Here is a 17,795-nt window from a genome sequence, read left to right as displayed (position 1 = left end):
TTTCCCCCCCCACTGTACGTGGTTGATGTGCGAGCCTGAACAATGCACTCTTCAATTCAAGCGATTCAGGCGGAGGGCTATAGCGTTACCAGGCTACGAATATGGTTGTGTTTTTTAGTACTCGCCATATAAAAACTGTCATGATTCCAGTGGAAAAGCTTTGGTTCTGGTTTGAGACTGCACTAATGATTTTACTGTAAATATAATTGTGTAGTTCCTCACTCAGTGGAACCAACTTTAAGATAAGACTGAGTCCTGCTCTGCTCTCCACTACGCTCCCGTGTGCTGGGCCCCGGGCCGCACAGAGCGGGACAAGAACAGACTGAACAAGCTGGTCAGGAGGGCCAGCTCCGTCCTGGGCTGCCCCCTGGACTCTGTGGAGGAGGTGAGGGACAGGAGGGTGTTAGCCAAGCTCACCTCCATCATGGACAACACCTCCCACCCACTGCACGGGACTGTAGAGGAGCTGAGCAGCTCTCTCAGTGGAAGGTCCTTCATCCCCACTGCTGTCAGACTGAGCAACAAGACTATAAAGTAACATGTGCAATAAGTTATTGACATCCTCACTAGGACTGTTTTATATTCTACTTTATAATCTGTTCTAATTGTTATCCTATTTGGATTTATTCTTATTTCCTTATTGTTATAATTCTACCCTTTAAGATGTTTGCTTTACTTATTGCACATACCATACCTCTTTTTTCTACTATTGAACTGTTTGCACATTTCCTGCCTGTTTGTGCTCATCTGAGTGATCTTTTTGAACGCCGATTGTAACAAGTGAATTTCTCCGTTGTGAGATCAATAAAGGATTATCTTATTTGATCTGATGGTGTACAGGCTACGCCTAAGCCCGACATAACACCCCACATGTGCTGTGGCCCCAGACAGTGATACCGTCAAATACGGGATTATTCACAGTGACCTCTGAGAAGGCAGTTGGAGTTGGCTGTGGTGAGTAATATTAAAGAGGGGGTATTCTGCTTTTTTCAGCCACATAGCACCAGTCTATAGCACACTACAATGATGACCAAACCTTCTGTTGGTCTGTCAATGCAGTAAATTAGAATAACTGCCTTGTATAAAATTGCTCTTTCAAATGGCGGTAGCGAAAGACTTGAAATAGGCCTCTGTCTCTTTAAGAACCTCTGACCCTTTCCGACACGCCCCCTCCACACGCTGTCTGTGGCATCACAACACTGCGCTCGTTGTCTCAACAGTATTGAAACTACGATCGGTGCATTTTAATTTTTATTGTTGGAAAGGAGCTACTGTTTATCACTTTGTGAACAATGGCCACACAGGATATTATTTGGAGACGAACCTTCCACACCGGACGCTTGGAAGAGGCTCTTGCCTGAAAAATAACTGCTGTTTGGAGGCTACCTCTTTGCATCTGCCCTATGGATCTCTAACTATACCCCCATGGACGACACCAGGATCTGCAGGAGCCCATACCATTCAAAAGACGGACATTATCTGTGCAGGTGGACAATGGTTTTTCGAGGTTACCCGTTAGCTTGTTATAATCGACTACAGCTCATTGTTGATGAAAAGTCTGTAATAAACCACACATGTGTAAAGCCAGGCTCATTGTGTGATCATCGTAAAGGCTGCTTCAAGTAGTTGCTGCTTTATTGACGTTATTTGTGCATAATATGCTGCCTGTTTTCAATGAATGTTGTGAAGGTGAAGGTTGTTAGCTTGTCGCGGCTAATAGTGCCTTAGCTCCTGGAGAAAACCACTCGGCTACGACTCACTGTAGATGAAATGTGAGCAATAAACTTCCAAATCAACAAGCCAGGCTCCGTGTGATCATCATAAAGGCTGCTTCAAGCAGTTGCCTGTTTTAGTGACGTTTTCAATGAATAATATGCTGCTTGTATTCAGTGAATTTTCCCGTTAGCTTGTCGCGGCTAGCTTGTTAGCTCCGGGAGAAAGCCACTCGGCTATGACCCATTGTAGATGAAATGTGAGCAATAAACTTCCAAATCAACAAGCCTGGCTCCGTGTGTGATCATTGTTAAACGGTTCTTTATGTGTGTGGTGGTTTTATTGACTTTATGTGTGCATATTTCTCGTTTTCACGTGATGACTCGAGGTTTAGCTGAGCATTAGCTTTCTCAGGAGGTTCTGTTTACATCTTAGGGCTAGACACTGCGGGGAGGGGGTTCTGCTGAGGAGCAGTGGTTGGTTACTCGGCTGGTGACGAAAGGTCGGAGGCGTATCCTGGAGGTCGAGGGCGTTTCCTGAAGGAATCAGGCGTTTTATCCCTAAAATGGCCGCCATCAGAGTTTTTACAGATTACTCGAAAATACGTGAATGTGCCAAGGCAACACTTCAGGCATGTTTTTAATGAGGGAATGACTTAATAACATGATGTAAAGCTTGAAAAAGTCGATTTTGCATAATACCCCCCCTTTAATATGCCCATGCTGAGAACATGTGTGAATGTAAACGCTCCTCCTCCACCAGAGGCGCCACAGAGCCGCTGTCCGGGCCGTTGCCTCACGCTTTAACGGTAAACCTCGGAAAAGCAGAATACGTCTCTTTCAGCTCCAGACGAGTGACCTCAGCGGCACAGGCACGCGTCACGCCCCCCTCTGCACGTCACAGCGGAGACTCCTTATTTGGTCAGAGCGCACGCTTATAAAGTCCATCAGTGCGCACGGAAAGACACAAATCTATCAGCTCCAGCGGTGAAGGGAATACAGCACGAGCACGAGCACGAGCACGAGCCCAACATGCGGATTAACCCGAGCGTCGCGCTGCTGCACATCTGCGCGGCCACAGCCTTGGGTAAGTCCTGGCTCACATCTTTGGAATGAACTACTGCAAAAGCACAGGGAGAACGTGTCCGGACTGGCTTTCACATTTGGGTAAAGGCCATGCCTGACGAGGAATGTTCCATCTTCATTTCTCCTCAAGTGTAGGCGGAATAACTGCTTAGAGACAAGACGACCTGGAGCTTCAGGAGCGCAGAGTGTGGGCTGAAGGATGAGCCTTGAGCACCTGGCATGAGGCAATAACGGAGCTTTAGAGATGTGGAACTTCGTCTCTGTAGGAAAGTTATGCAAGCTTTATGCAAGCTCTTCCTGTGGCGGTAATCCTGTGGTGTTTCCCAACCAGGGGTACGTGGACTCCAGGTGTGCTTACGATTAGTCTATTTCTGATCTGCAAAAAAGAATATTTCTATTAAGAAAAAGAATATTGTTTTATAAGGAACGTTCTTTTAATGATGTTTGGATTTGGATCATGTTGTAAGGAATGACTGCACGTTGGAGTGAAGCCTCAAGGGGGCGCAGACCAAAAGGCTGGGAGCCAGTGGCACAGGTTATCGATGTATTTACACTCTTATAAACACCAACATAGAGAATCATGTGTGTACATTACGCCCTGCACCATTCTTCATTTTAAACAGACCATTATTGTTGCTGCTCATGGATTTTCAAACGCAGAAGGGAAAAGTCAGGGATAGTTTGTTCACATATTTGCCAGGTGTGATTGAAAGACCTCCAGGCCTATTTCAAATATACTTTGTGATTTAGACAAACATTGTGTGAACGTTTAGAGAAGCTGGTGGTCGAGTATTAACCGACTCTGAACTTCTAATGGAGTAATGTTGTTCTGAAGTATTAGTACTCTGAATCACCTCTGTGACAAAGGCACACTTTGTAACTTATCTGTTTGAATAAATGGATGTAAATCTCTAATCGGACCTGACTCCTCCCATGTCTTCAACATGCGGTCACGGACCGTCAGAACACGCTCACAAAGGTCTGTCACGGCTGGAATCACAGACACATTTTTATTTGACCTTTATTTGACCGGAGAGATTAAGAATCACTTTTTCAGGGGAGTCCTGGCCCCAGAGGGGAACCTATTATACATGTTTTAGTTTTGGGGCTGAATGTGTGAAATAGGGCTTGCAACTAACAATTATTTTTCGATTATTAGGTTGGCTGTGAATGGTGTATGTATGTTTTGTTCCTTAAAGGCCCTATACCTGATTTTTCTTTTTTTTTTCGTTTTCTAAAAAAATGAAAGAGGTAGCCAGTAAATAGACATGTTGGTGGGGGTACAAACTCCTCCCTCATCTTCCACATTTCACAACTTGCAGGGTCACTTTTCATGGTCACTTTCACAAGAATGCCAGAAAACGAACCTGCGAGTTCCTGAAATTGATACAAATGCTTTATAATTAGATCTACAGTGTTTTCCCCACAAAAGCACTTAAGGAAGACAAAACAAAGATCATTCCATAATTAGAAAAAAAAATCAGGAAAAGTTCCTTTAAGGACATGTGGATGTGTTTTTGGAGGCTCTTAGTGAGACAGAGATATAACAGTACATGCTAACTTTAAAAACAACGTAGGCTTCCATCAAAAATAAAAAACATATTCATGTCATTTTTCCTCTATTTGAGTCTGTGTTTACTAGAACAGGATTCAACAATAATCGATTAGTTGTCGATTACTCGACTAGTTGTTTCAGTCCTAGTATGAAATAATATGTGACCATACGAAGTGCCAAAGCAAAAACCAAAAGCTGCTGTAGCTGCAGTCGACCAGCTCTTATAACACAGCTCCATCACGAGAAACAACCAATGCAAATGATAAAAGTGCAATTTGGAGTTGGTTCATCTTTAAGCACGGATTAAGAGTGCACATAGAAGTGGAGTAGAAAGTACAGGTGTCTGCTCAAACATGTAGTGAAGTAAAAGAAAAGAAAATCATCATATGCAGTAATGCAGTACTTTAATGGTAGTTCCATGGTGTAGTTCCATGTCTAATCACGCTGCTGAAGAACTAGGAGATCTTGTGCCCTCGTATGGTTTGCCTGTGAACTGCAGCCTCGTGCGCAGAGTGAACGTTTGGTGTGTTCTTGTGCTCATGTCCTGCTCCTGTCCTGCAGCGGCCTTCCCTCCAGCCCAGAACGTCACGTGGAAGTCCGCCAACTTCAAAACGGTGCTGACCTGGGGCCCTGCGCCAACGGCCGACTACTCCTACACTGTGGAGTTCTCCCAGTGAGTACCCGAGTCACCCCGACCCCCACACTCTCCCTCTGCTCCCTGTAGTCCCTCTACAGTGCTGCAGGATACAGCAGACACTGTGGTGCACTAAACTTAGGTCATAATGGATTTCATATTTATGGACAATATTAGCCACTGTTCACCGCAACAACAACATTCATTCATAACACAGAGTTTCTTATATTCACTTGTTTCTCTGAGGAGCCACCAACCCCTACACACCAGCACAAACAAATGAGCTAATAAACATAGACAAAGACATACAGCACATACAGACAGGACAACATTTCTATTATACTTACTTTGCTATTTGGTTTGTGCTTTTATGTTCATTGTTTAAAGGGGTTTATTTAATAAATTATATTTGTGTGTTGAGCCCAGTGGCCACTATAGTCACTACATGTGTAACTGTATATGGAACTATACTGTATGGATCAGTGCAGACAGAGACTCTCTCTGAGGAACTGCACACTGACCTTGGGAACAGAGATAAGCGCCGCACTTAAAAGCCTGTCCCAACGAGAAATCTGTAAATCTGTCCCAATGTGATAAAGAGATCAAAGAGAAGGAGAGAAAAAAGAGAGAGATAAGGTGACAGAGAGGAGAAAGGGAGAGAGGGAGAGGAGAGAAGAGAGACAGAAGGTGAGAGAGGGGAGAAAGGGAGAGGAGAGAGAGAAAGGGAGAGAGAAGGTGAGAGCGAGGAGAAAGGGAGAGAGGGAGAGAAGAGAGAGAGAAGGTGAGACAGGGGAGAAAGGGAGAGCGGGAGAGGAGAAAGGGAGAGAGGGAGAGAAAGTGAGAGAGAAGGTGAGACAGGGGAGAAAGGGAGAGAGGGAGAGAAAGTGAGAGAGGTGAGACAGGGGAGAAAGGGAGAGAGGGAGAGGAGAGAGAGAGAGTGAGAGAGAAGGTGAGAGAGAGGAGAAAGGGAGAGAGGGAGAGAAGAGAGAGAGAAGAGAGACAGAAGGTGAGACAGGGGAGAAAGGCAGAGCGGGAGAGGAGAAAGGGAGAGAGGGAGAGAAAGTGAGAGAAGGTGAGACAGGGGAGAAAGGGAGAGAGGGAGAGGAGAGAGAGAGAGTGAGAGAGAAGGTGAGAGAGAGGAGAAAGGGAGAGAGGGAGAGAAGAGAGAGAGAAGAGAGACAGAAGGTGAGACAGGGGAGAAAGGGAGAGGAGAGAGAGAAAGTGAGAGAGAAGGTGAGAGCGAGGAGAAAGGGAGAGAGGGAGAGAAGAGAGAGAAAGTGAGAGATAAGGTGAGAGAGAGGAGAAAGGGAGAGAGGGAGAGGAGAGAAGAGAGACAGAAGGTGAGAGAGAGGAGAAAGGGAGAGAGGGAGAGGAGAGAGAGAAGAGAGAAAGAAGGTGAGAGAGAGGAGAAAGGGAGAAAGGGAGAGGAGAGAGAGAAAGTGAGAGAGAAGGTGAGAGAGGGGAGAGAGGGTGAGAGGGAGAGGAGAGAGAGAAGAGAGACAGAAGGTGAGAGAGAGGAGAAAGGGAGAGGAGAGAGAGAAAGTGAGAGAGAAGGTGAGAGAGGGGAGAGAGGGTGAGAGGGAGAGGAGAGAGAGAAGAGAGACAGAAGGTGAGAGAGAGGAGAAAGGGAGAGAGGGAGAGAAGAGAGAGAAAGTGAGAGATAAGGTGAGAGAGGGAGAGGAGAGAGAGAAAGTGAGAGATAAGGTGAGAGAGAGGAGAAAGGGAGAGAGGGAGAGGAGAGAAGAGAGACAGAAGGTGAGAGAGAGGAGAAAGGGAGAGAGGGAGAGGAGAGAGAGAAAGTGAGAGAGAAGGTGAGAGCGAGGAGAAAGGGAGAGAGGGAGAGAAGAGAGAGATAAGGTGAGAGAGAGGAGAAAGGGAGAGGGAGAGGAGAGAGAAGAGAGACAGAAGGTGAGAGAGGGGAGAAAGGGAGAGGAGAGAGAGAAAGTGAGAGAGAAGGTGAGAGCGAGGAGAAAGGGAGAGAGGGAGAGAAGAGAGAGAAAGTGAGAGATAAGGTGAGAGAGAGGAGAAAGGGAGAGAGGGAGAGGAGAGAGAAGAGAGACAGAAGGTGAGAGAGGGGAGAAAGGGAGAGAGGGAGAGGAGAGAGAGAGAAAGTGAGAGAGAAGGTGAGAGAGGGGAGAAAGGGTGAGAGGGAGAGGAGAGAGAGAAGAGAGACAGAAGGTGAGAGAGAGGAGAAAGGGAGAGAGGGAGAGAAGAGAGAGAAAGTGAGAGAGAAGGTGAGAGAGGGGAGAAAGGGTGAGAGGGAGAGGAGAGAGAGAAGAGAGACAGAATGTGAGAGAGAGGAGAAAGGGAGAGAGGGAGAGGAGAGAGAGAAAGTGAGAGGGAAGGAGAGAGAGAAAGAGAAAGAAAGAGGGAGACGGGAGAGAATGTGAGAGAGAGAAGAAAGGGAGAGAGGGTGACTTTTTTTTTGGAGAAAGCCAAGAGTCAGTGCAGCTTCTCTGCTGTTTTGTTGGTAGTGCTGGTAAATCAGTGCTGGCCTGACTGTGCTCAGATTAGCTGATCATGATCAAACTTTATTGGTCCACAAGGGAAATGACATCATCACAGCACCTCAATGACAGCAGTATTATTACAGCAGTATTATTACAGCAGTATTACTACAGCAGTATTATTACAGCAGTATTACTACAGCAGTATTATTACAGCAGTATTATTACAGCAGTATTACTACAGCAGTATTATTACAGCAGTATTATTACAGCAGTATTACTACAGCAGTATTATTACAGCAGTATTATTACAGCAGTATTACAGCAGTATTATTACAGCAGTATTACTACAGCAGTATTATTGCAGCAGTATTACAGCAGTATTATTACAGCAGTATTATTATAGCAGTATTATTACAGCAGTATTACTACAGCAGTATTATTACAGCAGTATTACTACAGCAGTATTATTACAGCAGTATTATTACAGCAGTATTACAGCAGTATTATTACAGCAGTATTATTACAGCAGTATTATTACAGCAGTATTACAGCAGTATTATTACAGCAGTATTACAGCAGTATTATTACAGCAGTATTATTACAGCAGTATTATTACAGCAGTATTATTACAGCAGTATTACAGCAGTATTATTACAGCAGTATTATTACAGCAGTATTATTACAGCAGTATTACTACAGCAGTATTATTACAGCAGTATTACAGGAGTATTATTACAGCAGTATTAATACAGCAGTATTAATACAGCAGTATTATTACAGCAGTATTATTACAGCAGTATTATTACAGCAGTATTATTACAGCAGTATTACAGGAGTATTATTACAGCAGTATTAAGATAAGATAAGATAAGATAAACCTTTATTAATCTCACAAAGGAGAAATTCACTTGTTACAGTCGGCGTTACTTCACAGTCTTATTGTACAGTCTGACAGCAGTGGGGATGAAGGCTTTGCGGTAGCGCTCCGTCCTGCACTGAGGGTGTCTCAGTCTGCCACTGAGAGAGCTGCTCAGCTCTTCTACAGCAGTATTAATACAGCAGTATTATTACAGCAGTATTATTACAGCAGTATTAATACAGCAGTATTATTACAGCAGTATTATTACAGCAGTATTATTACAGCAGTATTACAGGAGTATTATTACAGCAGTATTAATACAGCAGTATTAATACAGCAGTATTATTACAGCAGTATTATTACAGCAGTATTATTACAGCAGTATTACAGGAGTATTACTACAGCAGTATTACAGGAGTATTACTACAGCAGTATTAATACAGCAGTATTATTACAGCAGTATTACAGCAGTATTATTACAGGAGTATTATTACAGCAGTATTATTACAGCAGTATTAATACAGCAGTATTATTACAGCAGTATTATTACAGCAGTATTATTACAGCAGTATTACAGGAGTATTACTACAGAAGTATTAATACAGCAGTATTATTACAGCAGTATTATTACAGCAGTATTACAGCAGTATTATTACAGGAGTATTATTACAGCAGTATTATTACAGCAGTATTATTACAGGAGTATTACAGCAGTATTATTACAGCAGTATTATTACAGCAGTATTATTACAGCAGTATTATTACAACAGTATTATTACAGCAGTATTATTACAGCAGTATTATTACAGCAGTATTAATACAGCAGTATTATTACAGCAGTATTATTACAGCAGTATTATTACAGCAGTATTACAGGAGTATTATTACAGCAGTATTACAGGAGTATTACTACAGAAGTATTAATACAGCAGTATTATTACAGCAGTATTATTACAGCAGTATTACAGCAGTATTATTACAACAGTATTATTACAGCAGTATTATTACAGCAGTATTACAGCAGTATTATTACAACAGTATTATTACAGCAGTATTATTACAGCAGTATTATTACAGCAGTAATATTACAGGAGTATTATTACAGCAGTATTATTACAGCAGTATTATTACAGGAGTATTACAGCAGTATTACAGCAGTATTATTACAGCAGTATTATTACAGCAGTATTATGACAGCAGTATTACAGCAGTATTATTACAGCAGTATTATTACAGGAGTATTATTACAGCAGTATTATTACAGGAGTATTACAGCAGTATTACAGCAGTATTATTACAGCAGTATTATTACAGCAGTATTATTACAGCAGTATTATTACAGCAGTATTAATAGAGCAGTATTATTACAGCAGTATTATTACAGCAGTATTATTACAGCAGTATTAATAGAGCAGTATTATTACAGCAGTATTATTACAGCAGTATTACAGCAGTATTATTACAGCAGTATTATTACAGCAGTAATATTACAGGAGTATTACAGCAGTATTACAGCAGTATTACTACAGCAGTATTATTACAGCAGTATTATTACAGCAGTACTATTACAGCAGTATTATTACAGCAGTATTATTACAACAGTATTATTACAGCAGTATTATTACAGCAGTATTACAGCAGTATTATTACAGCAGTAATATTACAGCAGTATTATTACAGCAGTATTATTACAGCAGTATTATTACAGCAGTGTTATTACAGCAGTATTAATAGAGCAGTATTATTACAACAGTATTATTACAGCAGTATTATTACAGCAGTATTATTACAGCAGTATTATTACAGCAGTATTAATAGAGCAGTATTATTACAGCAGTATTATTACAGCAGTATTACAGCAGTATTACAGCAGTATTACAGCAGTATTAATACAGCAGTATTATTACAGCAGTATTATTACAGTAGTATTACAGCAGTATTATTACAGCAGTAGTATTACAGCAGTATTACAGTAGTATTACAGCAGTATTATTACAGGAGTATTACAGTAGTATTACAGCAGTATTATTACAGCAGTATTACAGCAGTATTACAGCAGTATTACAGCAGTATTACAGCAGTATTACAGCAGTAGTATTACAGTAGTATTACAGCAGTAGTATTACAGCAGTATTACAGTAGTATTACAGCAGTATTATTACAGGAGTATTACAGTAGTATTACAGCAGTAGATACAGTAGTATTACAGCAGTAGATACAGTAGTATTACAGCAGTAGATACAGTAGTATTACAGCAGTATTACAGTAGTATTACAGCAGTATTAATAGAGCAGTATTACAGCAGTATTATTACAGCAGTATTACAGCAGTATTACAGCAGTATTATTACAGCAGTATTACAGCAGTATTACAGCAGTATTACAGCAGTATTACAGTAGTATTACAGCAGTAGATACAGTAGTATTACAGCAGTAGATACAGTAGTATTACAGCAGTAGATACAGTAGTATTACAGCAGTAGATACAGTAGTATTACAGCAGTATTATTACAGCAGTATTACAGTAGTATTACAGCAGTATTATTACAGCAGTATTACAGCAGTAGATACAGTAGTATTACAGCAGTAGTATTACAGCAGTATTACAGCAGTATTACAGCAGTATTACAGCAGTATTACAGTAGTATTACAGCAGTAGATACAGTAGTATTACAGCAGTAGTATTACAGCAGTATTACAGCAGTATTACAGCAGTATTACAGTAGTATTACAGCAGTAGATACAGTAGTATTACAGCAGTAGTATTACAGCAGTATTACAGCAGTATTACAGCAGTATTACAGCAGTATTACAGCAGTATTACAGCAGTATTACAGCAGTATTATTACATCAGTATTACAGCAGTATTACAGCAGTATTACAGCAGTATTACAGTAGTATTACAGCAGTATTACAGCAGTATTACAGTAGTATTACAGCAGTATTACAGTAGTATTACAGCAGTAGATACAGTCATACTGAGCTACAGGTTCACTCACATTCTTATTCACTTCATACTAATGTGCGGCACGGTGGCACAGCGGTTAGTGCTTGTGCTTCACAGCCAGAAGGTCCGGGTTCGATTCCCACCTTGGGCACACACACACACACACACACACACACGCACACATGCGCACACGCACGCACGCACGTACACTCATGCACGCACGTGCACACGAACATACACGCGCGCACGCACAGACGCACACGCACGCACACACGCGCACGCACGCACGCACGCGCACACACACACAGGCACACACACACATGCGGTGACTGCTGTGGGTGCGTGGGTGCTGTGACTGCTGTGGGTGCTGTGGGTGCTGTGGGTGCTGTGACTGCTGTGACTGCTGTGGGTGCTGTGGGTGGCCTCAGCCTGAGCTCACGTGTTTGAGGCGTCACACTGCGGTCAGCGTCTGGATAAAGGTGCCGTCACGTCCGAGTCAGTCAGTTGCGAGTGGATTAGCAGTAAACCAAAGTGAAGTGCATGTTGTAATTGGAGTGTGTAGTTGTGTGTTTTCTTTACTGCACTGGTGTAGAAGTATCCTGGAAAGTATTGGAAGCTGGTCAAACTAAAGAAGGGTCTGTCAGCAGGGGTCAGTGTTCATGCAGGGGACTGGTCTGTCAGCAGGGGTCAGTGTTCATGCAGGGGACTGGCCTGTCAGCAGGGGTCAGTGTTCATGCAGGGGACTGGTCTGTCAGCAGGGGTCAGTGTTCATGCAGGGGACTGGTCTGTCAGCAGGGGTCAGTGTTCATGCAGGGGACTGGTCTGTCAGCAGGGGTCAGTGTTCATGCAGGGGACTGGTCTGTCAGCAGGGGTCAGTGTTCATGCAGGGGACTGGCCTGTCAGCAGGGGTCAGTGTTCATGCAGGGGACTGGCCTGTCAGCAGGGGTCAGTGTTCATGCAGGGGACTGGTCTGTCAGCAGGGGTCAGTGTTCATGCAGGGGACTGGTCTGTCAGCAGGGGTCAGTGTTCTTGCAGGGGACTGGTCTGTCAGCAGGGGTCAGTGTTCATGCAGGGGACTGGCCTGTCAGCAGGGGTCAGTGTTCATGCAGGGGACTGGCCTGTCAGCAGGGGTCAGTGTTCATGCAGGGGACTGGTCTGTCAGCAGGGGTCAGTGTTCATGCAGGGGACTGGCCTGTCAGCAGGGGTCAGTGTTCATGCAGGGGACTGGTCTGTCAGCAGGGGTCAGTGTTCATGCAGGGGACTGGTCTGTCAGCAGGGGTCAGTGTTCATGCAGGGGACTGGCCTGTCAGCAGGGGTCAGTGTTCATGCAGGGGACTGGCCTGTCAGCAGGGGTCAGTGTTCATGCAGGGGACTGGCCTGTCAGCAGGGGTCAGTGTTCATGCAGGGGACTGGCCTGTCAGCAGGGGTCAGTGTTCATGCAGGGGACTGGTCTGTCAGCAGGGGTCAGTGTTCATGCAGGGGACTGGTCTGTCAGCAGGGGTCAGTGTTCATGCAGGGGACTGGCCTGTCAGCAGGGGTCAGTGTTCATGCAGGGGACTGGCCTGTCAGCAGGGGTCAGCTGCAGTAAGTTCCTTTAAGTACAGAAAGTAGGCCTAGAGTTATTTGGTGTAGACGGGTCCTAACAAAGGATCTTGTCAAATGGAAGCGAAACACTTGGACGGGGCGTGTCATGCACAGGTGAAAATGTGATTTGGTGATGATGATGCTGTGAGTTTGAAACACTTGGACGGGGCGTGTCATGCACAGGTGAAACTGTGATTTGGTGATGATGATGCTGTGAGTTTGTCACAGTCTGACCGTGTGCTGTGCTGGGACTTTGTTGCAGGGTGGGACAGGACCAGAAGAGGAACCCCCACTGTATCAAGACGTCCCAGACCCAGTGCGACCTGTCCAGCAGCATGTCCGACCTGACCGCCTGCTACACGGCGTACGTGGTGTCCGAGCCCCCCGAGGGAGTGCCCGCAGAGCCGATGGAGTACCCCTTCACTAGGGCCCCGAAGTTCTGCCCCGACCAGGACAGTACGTATCCCTGACAGACTGAGTGCTTCAGTGCACTTCACAGTCACATCACAGACGGACTCACCTCCTTTCACACTTCTCTACTTACAAACGCTTTCTAACTAGATACACAGAGTTTTCCTGTTTACAGTGTAGTAAAGGATGACAAAACAAATGTTGTTCCTTTAAAGGATCCTTTAAAAGGATATTTGACAAAATATCCTTTTAGTCACAATCTGATGAAATATGTTTTACCGTCACGTCCGTCCTTCAGTGTCACCGTCTGACCCTTATGTCACATCAACAAATCATAATACAATGCAAACTGGACACATCCACTTTTGAATAAGCTGTTTTTTTTCTCTCTCATAAATTACTACTTTTACACAGTATAGGGCCTTTAATAAAGAAGATTCAAATACATGCTAAACTGGCCATTGTACACAAAGTATAAGTACAGGAGTTTCTATATTAGCTAACAGTTCACAAGTTCAATTCTGTTCATCATCCAACTACCTACAGTATGTTTGAAGTATGATACAAATATACACTGCATTCAAAAATCTTATTCTCCTGACATATGCCATAAGCATATCTCCATACAAATATCGTTTAGTGTACTTATGCCGGGGGAGCAAGGACTACTTCAGGAGCTTTAGAGTGTATGGGATACGAAAGACTTCAAGTTACAGTAACTGTAGGGTTACATGTTTTTAAACAAGAATCAGCAGTAAAGTCAGCAATTTAGTTTAGTTTGAGGAAAGGTCCCACGCTGTGCTGATGAACTGTGGACTTGTGTGTTCCAGCGGTGATCCTGAGCCCGTCCTTTAAGCTGGAGGTGGCTCCGGACCAGAGCACCACCACAGTCCACATCACCGACCCCCTGACCGCTGCCTTCAAAGACGGACAGCAGCTCACCATCAGAGACGTGTTCGGAGAGGAGCTGGAGTACAAGGTCACCTACTGGAGGAACAAGAGCACCGGCAAGGTACTGCCAGGCCCTCCTTCCACTACGGGCAACACTCCTTCAACTACACACTCTCACATCCTTTCTCCAGTCTCACTCACGACACATCAGATCACTGGCTTCATTCAGATCTGACATTAAAACCAAGATGTCTTAAAGTGTCAGAGTATAAAAAACTAACATAACATCGCGCCACAATGGTCGGCTTCCCATACTTATTCATTCACAAATACTGAATATTTAGTGTCCACGTGTAGCACAAAAGGCTGTGTGACCAAATATGGTTATTTCCTTTGTGGTAGACAACAGCGGCTAAAGACGGGAGAAAAGAACACACATGTGCAGACAAAGTGACTCAACTGTTGGGCCGTTTGCTCCAAATTCCAATTCCCAGTGGAACAACATCTCCAATCAGTCGCTCTCCAAAGACTTTCTACATATCTAGGCTTGATAACTGACATTTTACATGCACTTTCTGTTGGTTCTGAACATGCTGAACACAATCTGTATAAGCACTAAACGTCCTCTCTGTGAATGATCTGAGAGCTTCTGTTTGACCCAAAGGGGGCGCTAACCTCCCATCTGTGCGGCGGGCGCACTGACTGAGCCAGGACACCCCAGCACTGAAGCCTCATTCCTCCTGTGTTTCAGAAAAAAGCCACGTCTCGGTCCAACCTGCTGGAGCTGAAGGGTCTGGACCGGGGGCAGAGCTACTGTTTCCAGCTGCAGGCTCTAGTCCGCTCCCGGGAGCCCCACTCACAGCTGGGGGAGCTCAGCCAGACCCAGTGCACGCCTCAGCGGGACCCCTCCCTCCTCGACCGTGAGTACTCTACCCTAATTAGAAAAGAATACGGGTTTTCAAAGAGAAGAGATGGTTTGAGAAATGAGTGGAAGAGACAATCACATCTCAAGTTCAAAAATAATGCTGACTCGTGAACGTTTTCATTTCAAATGTATAAACAACTTATTAAAGCATTGTGGTGTATTTTTAGGTATTTGACATTTTCAGTAACTACCTGTAGGTGCCAAAGATATGTGATTATTGGAACAGCAGGTTATGACCAGCTCCTCCAGGGCAGATTTTACAAGTAGTCCATATATTGAGATTGGTCTCATGAAATCTCATGAAACAACACTTAACTTAGTGAGGCTATTTGGGAATTGGAATGTGCCAAGTCAAACTTCTACTCTCTTTTTAATCATGTTTGTGGAATGTTGAAGTAGCACTCCCTCTGAGCTGAGCTCAGCAAACACGGACAGACCTGAGGGATGTTTTCTCCTCTGTCCCCAAACTCTAGCATCAGTGTAGTAGTAGACTACAACCAGAGAATTCTAGTCAATGTTTTCAGTATTTGAGGAGTCACCGCTGTTTATATAATCACTCATATTTATTCAAAATCTCAGCCCTCCTGTTCTAATTGTAGTACGTTGTTCAAAAATGTTCTAATTAAAATTAACCCAGAAATTCTGTAGTCATAGTTTGTTTTTCCTTGTTTATTCGTCCACAAATACAATTCTTTGATAGTTGTCCAATTTTTAGCAAATCATCTGGAGATTTATTTGACAAGAAGCACTTGGAAAGTGGTGCTCTTAGTCCTTTAAGTGAAGTTATACGGTCAGCACCATGTGGTGCACATGTCCCAGGGGCCCCTAGGCCCCTTAGCTACAGTAACCAATTTGATTGAAATATCAAATATGGTTTTGAAACACTCTTTACTCTGTGTTGACAGAATACTCCGTGGTGGTCATTGCTGGAGCTGTCCTCTTGCCCCTCCTGCTGGTGGCAGGGCTTATTGCAGTCATTGTGATCTGCTGCAGAAGAAAGAAGAAACAGCAGAGGACGGAAAAGGCACAGGCTCAGAACGTACTGTGAAGGCACCGTGCTGCTTTCACGGACTCTAGTTTCCATGAAACTGCACTATGGTCACCCTGGAGACTTGTTTCTATGGACTACACTAACCCAGGGCTGGCCCTCTGGTACTGTCTGCTGTGCTCCTTTAGCTTTGTACTGTATGTTTCTGTCTGGACTCACCACACGAATGCTGCTGATCACACTTACAGGGGCACTGGCATAGTGAAAGGGGGAGGAGCTTTACACAAAGTGCGAATGTACATACGTAGCCACAGCTGCCCTGGGGTAACATGGCTGCCAATGCAAGAGTCAAAGAGGGCATGGACTCAGACATAGGACTGTGGACTTTAATGACTGCCTCCCTGTACCTCCTGGTACTTATCTGGCTTATGGTGGCAGCCATTGGCTATGATTATGGCAACAATTCTTAATGTAAATATTCTTATTTTTACTAAAGTTAGAGTTAGTTTCTACTCTTTGTAGCATTAATCCTTCTAAGTACGTCTTCCATATCCAAGTAAAATTGGTTTTGCGTGATATCCTGAACAGAATAGAAATCAGTCGAATCGTTAATCGAATCGGGCCTTTGTGAATTGAATTGAATCAAATCAAATCGATTTGGGAAATAAGAATCAATACCCAGCCTTAGCTTACAAGCACTTTACAAGCCTGTGTTGACAAGTTTCTCAAAGCCCCTACACTGTAGTCTTTGTCTCAGTGGAGGTCAGCTCCTGCTGTAGCCTCAGCTGGAACGGGATCTTTGATCAGACATGACAGACTAAAGACTTAAGTATTTGACTGAGAAAGCAACATGGCCGTAAGCTCCACAAACATTTGGGATAATGCTCCCCTATCCTCACAGTAGTGACCTAACTGACCGTCTGCGCTGCTCCTGACCCCACTCTTGTATGGTTTCTTACAGCTGCTGCACTGATCTGCCTATTGTTTAGTATACTTTGTTCTGCTGTATTTTGATACGTTCACTGTAAATGTGCAGTTCAGAGCTGCAACACTGCCCCCTGTCTGTTCAAGTGGATCACTCTGGGTCACTCTGGGTCACTCTGGGTCACTCTGGCTCACTCTGGATCACTCTGGCTCACTCTGGGTCACTCTGGGTCACTCTGCTGTCGCCTCATGTCCGAGTGTGCTGTGCCTGTGGATGTCCTGTCCACTGAAGGCTTTACAAACACTAGCTCGAGTTATTTATTACTTTGGGAACACTGTGGGAAATCTATTTTTGTATTAATTTATTATTTTTTATCACAGAGTAGTTTATGTTTCTGATCTGCACTGATGGAATAAAATCATTGAAAAACACAAAATAATCTGTGATGGGTCAACTTCATTTGATCATTCCTGCACTCATCTAAACAGGTGTGAAGGAAGTACTTTTAGACCACACTACATTCTTAACTTCTTTAACCTTTCAGCCTATAGGCCAGAGTAACTCCTCATTTGAAAGCTAAGACCTACGAAACTCATCTAAACTGATCTTTTTCCACGTGCCTTGTTGTCACTATGAGATGTTTTTTTGTCATTGCTTTTTGTCCCAATCTTTGTCGCTCTTTTGTGGCTTTTTTATTGCGTTTTCATATTCATTTTTGTCATTTTTGTCCCACTTGTGTTTTTGTCATTTTTTCATCGCTTTTCTTTATCATGTTTTAGTTGCTCTTTGGTTGCGTTTACATCCTCGCTTTCACTATGTTGATGCTTTT

General features: G+C 43.7%; 1 protein-coding gene across 1 annotated transcript; it reads left to right on the top strand.

Annotated features, from left to right (window-relative positions):
- Window positions 1–2,696: 2,696 nt before the first annotated feature.
- f3a (coagulation factor III, tissue factor a) lies at window positions 2,697–16,245 on the top strand. The gene is made up of 6 exons (XM_079576484.1): window positions 2,697–2,799; window positions 4,915–5,026; window positions 13,089–13,282; window positions 14,068–14,249; window positions 14,880–15,048; window positions 15,959–16,245. Exons 1-6 carry the CDS (start codon window positions 2,745–2,747, stop codon window positions 16,099–16,101), a joined length of 855 nt encoding a protein of 284 aa, XP_079432610.1. The 5' UTR covers window positions 2,697–2,744; the 3' UTR covers window positions 16,102–16,245.
- The last annotated feature ends 1,550 nt before the right edge of the window (window positions 16,246–17,795 follow it).

Source organism: Gobius niger (assembly GCF_951799975.1).
Source record: "Gobius niger genome assembly, chromosome: 18".
Lineage (NCBI taxonomy): Eukaryota > Metazoa > Chordata > Actinopteri > Gobiiformes > Gobiidae > Gobius > Gobius niger.
This window is presented reverse-complemented; position numbering and strand designations above follow the sequence as displayed.

Excerpts from the sequence above, each read along its gene's own strand:
- f3a (XM_079576484.1), top strand. The coding sequence starts at position 2,745 with ATGCGGATTAACCCGAGCGTCGCGCTGCTGCACATCTGCGCGGCCACA. Across the intron at positions 13,283-14,067 it reads GTTCTGCCCCGACCAGGACA|CGGTGATCCTGAGCCCGTCC; the intron begins GTACGTATCCCT and ends TGTGTGTTCCAG. Across the intron at positions 15,049-15,958 it reads GGACCCCTCCCTCCTCGACC|AATACTCCGTGGTGGTCATT; the intron begins GTGAGTACTCTA and ends CTGTGTTGACAG.